Source organism: Notolepis coatsorum, assembly GCF_963971535.1.
Source record: "Notolepis coatsorum genome assembly, contig: SUPER_7_unloc_2, whole genome shotgun sequence".
Taxonomy (NCBI): domain Eukaryota; kingdom Metazoa; phylum Chordata; class Actinopteri; order Aulopiformes; family Paralepididae; genus Notolepis; species Notolepis coatsorum.
Window position 1 is genome coordinate 33,773 of NW_028174879.1, and position 11,228 is coordinate 45,000.

Here is an 11,228-nt window from a genome sequence, read left to right on the forward strand (position 1 = left end):
CACTCTGGTAGGTGCTCTCTACACCAACACCACTCTGGTAGGTGCTCTCTACACCAACACCACTCTGGTAGGTGCCCTCTACACCAACACCACTCTGGTAGGTGCTCTCTACGCCAACACCACTCTGGTAGGTGCCCTCTACACCAACACCTCTCTGGTAGGTGCCCTCTACACCAACACCACTCTGGTAGGTGCCCTCTACACCAACACCACTCTGGTAGGTGCCCTCTACACCAACACCACTCTGGTAGGTGCCCTCTACACCAACACCTCTCTGGTAGGTGCCCTCTACACCAACACCTCTCTGGTATGTGCCCCCTACACCAACACCTCTCTGGTAGGTGCCCCCTACACCAACACCACTCTGGTAGGTGCCCTCTACACCAACACCACTCTGGTAGGTGCCCCCTACACCAACACCACTCTGGTAGGTGCCCCCTACACCAACACCACTCTGGTAGGTGCCCTCTACACCAACACCACTCTGGTAGGTGCCCTCTACACCAACACCTCTCTGGTAGGTGCTCTCTACACCAACACCACTCTGGTAGGTGCCCTCTACACCAACACCACTCTGGTAGGTGCCCTCTACACCAACACCACTCTGGTAGGTGCTCTCTACACCAACACCACTCTGGTAGGTGCCCTCTACACCAACACCTCTCTGGTAGGTGCTCTCTACACCAACACCACTCTGGTAGGTGCTCTCTACACCAACACCACTCTGGTAGGTGCCCCCTACACCAACACCACTCTGGTAGGTGCTCTCTACACCAACACCACTCTGGTAGGTGCTCTCTACACCAACACCACTCTGGTAGGTGCCCCCTACACCAACACCACTCTGGTAGGTGCTCTCTACACCAACACCTCTCTGGTAGGTGCCCTCTACACCAACACCTCTCTGGTAGGTGCTCTCTACACCAACACCACTCTGGTAGGTGCTCTCTACACCAACACCACTCTGGTAGGTGCTCTCTACACCAACACCACTCTGGTAGGTGCCCTCTACACCAACACCTCTCTGGTAGGTGCTCTCTACACCAACACCTCTCTGGTAGGTGCCCTCTACACCAACACCACTCTGGTAGGTGCCCTCTACACCAACACCTCTCTGGTAGGTGCCCCCTACACCAACACCACTCTGGTAGGTGCCCTCTACACCAACACCACTCTGGTAGGTGCCCCCTACACCAACACCACTCTGGTAGGTGCCCCCTACACCAACACCTCTCTGGTAGGTGCCCCCTACACCAACACCACTCTGGTAGGCACCGTTCTCAGGCAGATGGTTGTTTGCCCTATTCATTATTAATCTGCTACACATCAGTCAATGTAATATGTATATATTCATTATTAATCTGCTAATTTACAGGCATGTCTGGACATTAGGGCTGTCCCCGACTAAGGATTTGGATGGTCGAATAGGATTGGCCAAAATTTGCCGTTAGTCGATTATTGGTCGACATAAAACATATATATATATTTTTTTTTTTAATAAATTTTGTATCATTCCATTTGGGCTGTGGGGGGTGCTTAATGTCTGAAGGAGTCGACTGAATGCTTCTTGTCCTCTGCAAAAGCATGCAATTGGTCCACTGATGGATACATCTTGATATTTGTCTAGTCTAGTGTGTTCATTAGATGGATGAAATCCTCTTTCAGTGCCTCTGTGCCTGTTTTCTTAGGCAGTTAGCCTCTGGTATCCGTGCCATTAGCGTTAGCCACGCTTCTAGGCCTCTTTTCTTTTGGAAAGAATGTTTTTTTTATTTATTTTTAATTGTTTTCTCTCGACTAAGAGGTTGGCCAGTCGACTACGGCTCCTTTCGACCGATTAGTCGACTAATCGATTAATAGGGGTCAGCCCTACTGGACATGTAAACAAATATTTAAAAAACCTAAATGCTATTAAAGTTAATTTAAGTGCAACGTTTGTTTGTTTCTGCAGAAAAAAAAAGCTATGCCAAGGGAGGAGGAAAAGGCGCGGAACACGGAGGGAAGTGCGGCCGTTGTGGGCTTATGGCGCACAAGGATCCAGAGTGGTGCCCCGCACGAAATTCAACTTGCAATAAATGCAACAGGACTGGGCACTGGCATAGTCGGTGCAAATCCAAAGCGGTGAGTGAAGTAACAGAGACAGATGAACAGAGTGAATACTTCTTGGGATCAGTGAATGCAAACACTGGTAATGAGCAGTGGACAGTGCAGCTCCTCATTGGTGCAACACCAGTGCAGTTCAAGATTGATACTGGGGCAGATGCTAGTGTTATGTGCGAGGAGACTTTTAATGTGCTTATCCCAGAGAGGGAACTAAGCCAGACCAGCGTATCACTGAGCAGCCCAGGGGGTAAATTAGATTGTCAAGGACAATTTCAAGTCAACACTGCATACAAGGACAAATCATACTCATTCCCAGTGTTTGTCATCAGAGGGAAGTCTGTCAACAACTTACTCAGCCGGTCCACAGCAGCAGAGATGGGCCTCGTGAAACGGATCGAGGAGGTCCACGGTGCCTTTGGAGACCATGGCACACTAAAGACAGAGCCGGTAAGGATTAGGCTCAAGGACGACGCCATTCCATACGCGGTGCACACAGCACGCAGAGTCCCAATACCACTCATGCCCAAGGTCAGGGAGGAGCTTCGCCGCATGGAGGAGAACGTCATCATAGAGGTGGTAACCGAGCCAACGGACTGGTGTGCCCCCATGGTGCCGGTGCTAAAAAAGACTGGGAAGGCGCGTGTATGTGTTGATCTTAAGAAGCTAAATGTACAGGTCAAGAGAGAGAGATTCATCCTACCTACAGCGGAAGAGATCACAGCCAAGCTGAGTGGAGCAACAATGTTCTCCAGCCTCGATGCAGCCTCAGGGTTCTTCCAGATACCTCTGCACAGCGAGAGCGCCCGGCTGACCACCTTCATCACTCCATTCGGCAGGTACTGTTTCCGGCGCCTACCGTTTGGAATAACAAGCGCGCCGGAGATGACGGAGACACTCGAAGGCCTGCAAGGCGTCGCCGTCTATATGGACGACATCATAGTGTACGGGAAAGATGCGGAAGAACATGACCTCTGCCTCCAGAAGGTCCTGGAGAGAGTCGAGTCTGCTGGGCTCAAGCTCAACAAGGACAAGTGCGTGCTCAGGCAGAAGCAGATCCATTTCCTGGGGCAGGTGGTCGATGCCTCGGGCGTGCGGCCAGATCCAGCAAAAGTGCTGGCCATCCGGGAGCTCGCCGCGCCCGAGAACGTGCACGAGCTCAAACGAGTCCTCGGCATGGTGAACTATCTGGGGAAATACGTGCCAAACCTGTCCACAGTGGGCCAGCCACTGTACGAGTTGCTCCGGTCCAAAACAGTCTGGACCTGGGGCCCAGCACAACAAACAGCTTTTGAGAAGTTGAAAGAGCTCCTGATGACATCGCCGGTGTTAACCTTCTACGACGTCAACAGACCCACTGCAGTCTCGGCTGACGCAAGCAGCTACGGGATCGGTGCGGTGCTGCTGCAGCTCCATGGAGAAGACTGGAAGCCAGTCGCGTACTGCTCCAGGAGGCTGACTGACGCGGAAACTAGGTACGCGCAAATCGAAAAAGAGTGTTTGGCGAGTGTCTGGGCCTGTGAGAGGTTCGAGAAATACCTCTACGGCCTTGAGAGTTTCAAGCTAGTGACTGACCACAAGCCCCTGGTCCCACTAATGAACAGCAAGGATTTGGACAACGTCCCACTAAGGTGCCAGAGACTTCTCATGCGGCTCATGCGCTTTAAGCCAGTGGCAGAGTATGCGCCTGGGAAGACCCTTGTAGTGGCAGACACACTGTCAAGGAGCCCCCTGAGACACACAGAGAACCAGAAAGACACACACTCCGATGTGGAGTGCTACATCGCAGCTGTCATCAACAACGTGCCAGCTACTCCACAGAGGATGGACAGCATCCGAAAAGCTACAGCAGCTGATGAAAAGCTGCAGACAGTGATCAGGTACATCAGGTCAGGATGGCCTGAACACGTGAATACAGTACCAAGCGTCATAAGAGAGTACTTCCCGGCGAAAAGTGAACTTTCAGAGTATGACGGAATGGTCATCAGAGGAAGTCGCATATTGATACCAGAGACACTGAGGACAGAAATCCTCGAGAGAATCCATGACGGACATCAAGGGCTCTCAAAGTGTCGGGAGAGGGCAAACGCCTCTGTCTGGTGGCCGGGCATTTCCTCGCAGCTGAAACACAAGGTCTCGTCGTGTCAGTCCTGCTGTGAGCTGAGAAGAGCGCAACAGAGGGAGCCGTTGATCTCGACTCCGCTCCCTGACAGACCATGGGAGCGTATAGCTCTAGATTTATGTGAGCATAACAAACAGAGCTACTTGATAATCTCAGACTACTACTCTAGATATATAGAGATACTGCACATGGCGACGACGATTTCGCGCTGAAGCTGAAAACAACGTGCGCCCGTTATGGCGTCCCGGACGTGGTCGTGAGCGACAACGGGCCACAGTTCTCGGGCGCTGAGTTTCGAGACCTAGCCTGTGAGCTTGACTTCAAACATATCACCTCAAGCCCACACAACCCACAAGGCAATGGTCACGCGGAGAGGGCGGTGCAGACCGCAAAGCGAATCCTGAAACAGAAGGACCCTCTCATCGCACTCATGTGCTACAGGTCGACACCGTGTAGCACCACAGGGGCCAGCCCAGCGGAGCTTCTGATGGGTCGGAACATGAGAACGACTGCCTACACTCGAGAGGAACTTGCAGCCCTCATGGCCAGACAAGCGACAGATCAAGCAGAAGGACGAGGCTGAAAAGAAGAAGCAAGCCTTCTACTACAACCGACGTCACGGGGCGAGACCCCTACCTCCACTACAGCCTGGTGGTAATGTCCTCACCAAGCTGGACCACCAGAAATCCTGGACAGCCCCTGCAGTAGTGACCAGCGAGAGTGTCACGCCACGCTCTTACATCATTGAGACGCAGCAGGGAGCGTCATTCCGGCGCACCCGGCGCCACCTCCAGGGGGTACCCTCTCCAGGGCCAGTTGGGAGCACAGCACCAGTCTCACCAGTTCCCAAGGACACCGGTCAAGAGCCAGGTAACACCAGTGTCGACGTGCCTGCTGGTACTGAAGGACTGTCGCAGTCCAGGTCTGGACGGATCCTTAGGCCAGTTGTCAGACTGGACTTGTGAGTTGACATGATGTCACACTCAGGGCCTTTCAGGGGGGGGAAATGAGGGAAAAGAGTTCCAGGTGGTAAAGTTAACCACATAACAAATGTCAAAAGAGTTCCAGAATGTAAACCACATAACCACATAACAAATGTCAAAAGAGTTCCAGAATGTAAACTGTTGCGATTTAATAATCATTTGCTACTCTGAATGTTGAATATTCTTTATTGATGTTATAGAAGAATAGCACTGTTTCCACTTTACAGGATGTTCCTATTGTTTGCTATATATAGCCTTGTTAATACAGAAAGTGTATTTGTTTACGTTAACAAAGGAAGTAAAATTAAAAGGGGGAGATGTCAGAGTATTAGAGTCATTACGGTAACCTGCCGTACGTCACCATGGTAACACGGGGGTTTTACGACACTAGACCGACTTACGTACTGACTGGATGTGGCTCGCTTGTGTATATGCTCGACAACGTTATATAAAGTATTACCTCCACAAAGATACCTGACTGGACATTCCGTGTTTATTACAAAAAAAAAAAGGAGAGGGACACGGTGGGTCGACGTACTCTGTTACAACACTTAAGTACTGTTTTGGGGGATTTGTACTTTACTCAAGTATTATTAGGTTTGTATACTTGTACTTTTACTCAATTACATTTCAGAGGAAAAAAACATACTTTTTTCTCCTTACATTTAAAATGCAGACCTACAACGTACAAATCTCGCAGGTCCAACTATTTTAATTAGTATACTTGTTTCTTTGGCCGAACTATAACGTTAACGTTATTAATCCTGCGGCCGCACTTTTTTTTTACCTTAAACAGCCAATCAAATCCCCATCGATGGAAGATTAACCCGCCCACACCCGTGCTGATTGGTCCTTGTGCGAGACTAGAAAGCTGGGATCTTTGATTAAATACCTGCTATCAGAAGAATAGACAGTCAGAAAAAAAGTTTTTACTTTAAATCTTTAGTACTTAAGTACATTTAGAAGTAGAAACTTTTTGACTTTTACTCAAGTGTGTTTTTAGCCAGATACTCTGACTTTTACTTGAGTACGATTTTGAGACGGTACCTCTACTTTCAAGTATAATTTCTGGGTCCATCCCTCTGGTCTAGGATCAGCTTTTCCTCCCCAAGTCCTAACCTTAACCCTTAGTGTGTCGGGGAGATAACTGAGCCCAGACTGCAGAGTGTGGTGTCATGGTCCTGACCTTAACCCTTAGTGTGTCGGGGAGATAACTGAGCCCAGACTGCAGAGTGTGGTGTCATGGTCCTAACCTTAACCCTTAGTGTGTCGGGGAGATAACTGAGCCCAGACTGCAGAGTGTGGTGTCATGGTCCTAACCTTAACCCTTAGTGTGTCGGGGAGATAACTGAGCCCAGACTGCAGAGTGTGGTGTCATGGTCCTAACCTTAACCCTTAGTGTGTCGGGGAGATAACTGAGCCCAGACTGCAGAGTGTGGTGTCATGGTCCTGACCTTAACCCTTAGTGTGTCGGGGAGATAACTGAGCCCAGACTGCAGAGTGTGGTGTCATGGTCCTGACCTTAACCCTTAGTGTGTCAGGGAGATAACTGAGCCCAGACTGCAGAGTGTGGTGTCATGGTCCTGACCTTAACCCTTAGTGTGTCGGGGAGATAACTGAGCCCAGACTGCAGAGTGTGGTGTCATGGTCCTGACCTTAACCATTAGTGTGTCGGGGAGATAACTGAGCCCAGACTGCAGAGTGTGGTGTCATGGTCCTAACCTTAACCATTAGTGTGTCGGGGAGATAACTGAGCCCAGACTGCAGAGTGTGGTGTCATGGTCCTGACCTTAACCCTTAGTGTGTCGGGGAGATAACTGAGCCCAGACTGCAGAGTGTGGTGTCATGGTCCTGACCTTAACCATTAGTGTGTCGGGGAGATAACTGAGCCCAGACTGCAGAGTGTGGTGTCATGGTCCTAACCTTAACCATTAGTGTGTCGGGGAGATAACTGAGCCCAGACTGCAGAGTGTGGTGTCATGGTCCTGACCTTAACCATTAGTGTGTCGGGGAGATAACTGAGCCCAGACTGCAGAGTGTGGTGTCATGGTCCTGACCTTAACCATTAGTGAAACACCTGCAAAGCTAATGCTAACTATTTCACCTATGTGAATGGAAAATGCTAAAAATCTAATCGACTTCACCAAACTACCCCCCCTCCTGTCCCGTCTCCAAACTAACCCCCCCCCCCCCCCCCTCCTGTCCCGTCTCCAAACTACCCCCCCCCCCCTCCTGTCCCGTCTCCAAACTACCCCCCCCCCCTCCTGTCCCGTCTCAAACTACCCCCCCCCCCCCCCCTCCTGTCCCGTCTCCAAACTAACCCCCCCCCCCCTCCTGTCCCGTCTCCAAACTAACCCCCCCCCCCCTCCTGTCCCGTCTCAAACTACCCCCCCCCCCCCCCCCCCCCGTCTCTTCTATATGTCCAGTCTGCCAAACCTCCACCGGCGAAGAAGAAGCATCTACATTTACATTTACATTTAGTCATTTAGCTGAAACGCTTTTATCCAAAGCGACTTACAAGTTCTGTACGACAAGCCATCAGGAAGGGCACAACTCTATCAGCTGAGTAACAATGTTCATCAAAGTGTTGAGTGCTACAGTGTAGGTTCGTTTATTAGGACAAGTGCATGATGACAGTATGGTTAATTAGGGTTAGATAATTTTTTTTTTTCTTTTTTTTTTTTCTTTTTTTTTAATTCAGATCATATCTGAATTGCATCATCTTCCTCCTGCTCGCCTGCTCTATCTGACGGGCATCCCCGCGGACGCCACGGAGCAGGAAGTCACCGACCTGGTCGGGTCCTTCGGCAAGATCAACAACCTGGTGCTGCTGCCCGGCCGCGAGGAGCAGGGACAGAAGGTACAGCTCCCCTGGTGACTGGGCACTTTAAACCAGGCTGGGTACACCTGGTGACGGGGCACTTTAAACCAGGCTGGGTACACCTGGTGACGGGGCACTTTAAACCAGGCTGGGTACACCTGGTGACGGGGCACTTTAAACCAGGCTGGGTACACCTGGTGACGGGGCACTTTAAACCAGGCTGGGTACACCTGGTGACGGGGCACTTTAAACCAGGCTGGGTACACCTGGTGACGGGGCACTTTAAACCAGGCTGGGTACACCTGGTGACGGGGCACTTTAAACCAGGCTGGGTACACCTGGTGACGGGGCACTTTAAACCAGGCTGGGTACACCTGGTGACGGGGCACTTTAAACCAGGCTGGGTACACCTGGTGACAGGGCACTTTAAACCAGGCTGGGTACACCTGGTGACGGGGCACTTTAAACCAGGCTGGGTACACCTGGTGACGTGGCACTTTAAACCAGGCTGGGTACACCTGGTGACGGGGCACTTTAAACCAGGCTGGGTACACCTGGTGACGGGGCACTTTAAACCAGGCTGGGTAGTGGGTACACCTGGTGACGGGGCACTTTAAACCAGGCTGGGTACACCTGGTGACGGGGCACTTTAAACCAGGCTGGGTACACCTGGTGACGGGGCACTTTAAACCAGGCTGGGTACACTCGCGACTCGAGTCGCTCACACATGCACACACGCTCGCTCTGTGTTTATAGCTCTGTGCTCGCGACGAGTACCTGCCCGCACATGCTCAGTGTTGAATTCAGTGATGACATCGTTGCCGTCTGACCACGCCTAGGCTTCTGGCAACGAGGAGAGCTCAGGAGACAACGCGTCGTCTAACCTCACTGTGTTTTCCTGTCGTGTAACCTTAGCCTTAGGCTGCGGTTACACTAGGGCCAGTTTCGTTTTCAGTTTCAGTTTTGTTTTTCAGAACGCTACGTAATGGCAGGCAAGTTAGACATTGTTTTGTCTCCTGACCACAGAGTGATGTATATACATGTAGTACAATGCCAAAGCAGTAGGTGGCGATGTAGTTCAAACATGAAGGCCATTTTCAACCAATCAAAGTTTGAACGAGTCGCTCCACATCCTGCTCAAAATCTCAGAAAAGCCACCATCTTTATACCTCGCATGAGCCTTTTAGCTACATGGCATTTATTTTTCAGCAAGAAATAAAGTCCAATAAACAAAAACGGATACATTCACTGTGTGTTCTGCCTCATTTGTTGATGATTTGTTGATGAAACAAAACTAACATCAACACAATTGACCACCAAGAGCGGAGTTTAGTCTCCCAAAAAGGTAGCCGATTTTGTTAGCTTACGTGCTAACGTGATTGGGATATGCCATTATAACTGTATAGCATTGTGGCTAGCAGCGTAGTAACGTTAATGCTAGCAGAATAAATGGATGTAAACGTTATTTAACAGATTGCAGAATGGGTACAATACAATACGGCTCAATACAAAACAATTGTTGAGGGAATGCAGACTGTTGTAGTTTGGACTGGGCTCCTTATAACAATAACTTGACAACACGTTGGTAGCCGCAGCTACTTGGGACAGCTCTGCTGTAAACACTGGAAATAACGTGCAGGTCTCTACTGCGCATGGGCGTTGGGCAGAACGGCTCCGTATCCGGCTCGCGCAAATTACATGGCACCATTGTCGGCGAGTTTCCAAAACGAAAACACGTTTTGAGCGTTGCCACTAGGAAAACGTGTTTTCCTGCCAAAACTGCGTTTCTTTTTAACTTGGACATGCAAACGTAATCATTCGAAAATAGAACGTTGCTGTTTTAACCCAGTGTAACCATGGCCTTAATACAGACCTCTCTTTATTTTCTATCTCTCTGGGCTGGCTCTGCCCCCCCTCTCTCTCCTCTCTCTCTCTCTCCCTCTCTCCCTCCCTCTCCCCCCCCCCCCCTTCCTCTCTAGGCATCAGTGTGTATGGTGAGGTCTGAAGATGCCAAGGATTTAGCCGATGCCACCAGCCTGGCCATCAGAGACCAGCAGATCACTGCTTCCATGAATGTAGCAGCGAAGGTACAAAACATTTTAAAACATTTTAATACAGCTGAGAACAACAAAGAAAATTGTCGGAAATTGGTTTTAAGCCATAAATATTGGATCCGAAAACTGCATCTAAAAAAAGTTAATTGGATCCTTTTAAGTGCCCTTTTTAAATGAAAGAGTGCTTGAAAAAGCACTTGAAAGTCCTTGAATTTCATTTTGCAATGTCTGTGGGAACCCTGAGGTTAACCCTTTCACTGCCACACGACAGAAGGTTAACCCTTTACTATCACACAACCGACGGCGATGCTCCATCATTAGCTCCGTATCCGCGGAGCTAATGATGCTAATGATGGAGCATCGCCGTCGGTTGTGTGATAGTAAAGGGCTAACCTTCTGTATTGTCACAGTGAAAGGGTGAACCGGCTGTCGTGTGGCAGTGAAAGGGTTAAGAACATTGTTATTTAACCAGGCTAAACCAGGCTGTACTTTTCTTCTACTACTATTTATTTCTCTTCCCTTCTACTTCTCTACTAGTGGACGAGCTTCAAGATGGCTGGCATCATTACAAGGTCAGTTCGCCTGTTCTTCCTGTCTCACATGACCAGAGCTAGTATGTTGTATGTTCGGCTCCCAGGATAACAAGGTTTGATCTGCTCTTCTCTCTCCACAGGAAAGCCGGCGCATCGAAGACCAAGTCCGCCAGCGGCGCTGAAGACCCAGGTCAGAGAATACGGCTAAATAAAATACATTTATATAATTAGGGGCGCACCGATATATATCGGTTACCTATCGGTATCGGCCGATATGTGCCTTGTTGACTGCAATCGGCCGATAAGATCAAATTTATTGTGGCATTAACGTTACATATATATTACTATTGCTATTGATAAATCTAGGTGTCGTTAGACTAGAATAAGTCAAATGAACTTACTGTCTCGGAAAAAGTCTCGAGTAGCGAAATTATAACTCAGACCCTCAAGGATTGTGCAATTCAGCCATCACAAGAACCAACGCAAATTCAATAAACCCCCCGCGATATTTGTGACTGCTCACCAATTTGACCAATTCCCACTATTTCCACATGAAATGTTCTTTGTTGGTTGGTTTTAAACTAAATATGTGATTTTATGTGTTTCCCCAACAGGAAC

General features: G+C 49.5%; 1 protein-coding gene across 1 annotated transcript in view; it reads left to right on the plus strand.

The window, feature by feature from the left end:
* LOC311232724 (uncharacterized protein) overlaps positions 1 to 11,228 on the plus strand; it is a 41,581-nt gene that overhangs the window by 23,355 nt on the left and 6,998 nt on the right. Inside the window, exons 6-11 of the mRNA XM_084338303.1 lie at positions 1,949 to 2,118; positions 7,904 to 8,062; positions 10,003 to 10,110; positions 10,615 to 10,649; positions 10,751 to 10,800; positions 11,225 to 11,228. The exon at positions 11,225 to 11,228 is cut by the window's right edge and continues 28 nt beyond it. Coding sequence (XP_084194429.1) covers positions 1,949 to 2,118; positions 7,904 to 8,062; positions 10,003 to 10,110; positions 10,615 to 10,649; positions 10,751 to 10,800; positions 11,225 to 11,228 — 526 coding nt within the window. The remainder of the gene's footprint in view (positions 1 to 1,948; positions 2,119 to 7,903; positions 8,063 to 10,002; positions 10,111 to 10,614; positions 10,650 to 10,750; positions 10,801 to 11,224) is intronic.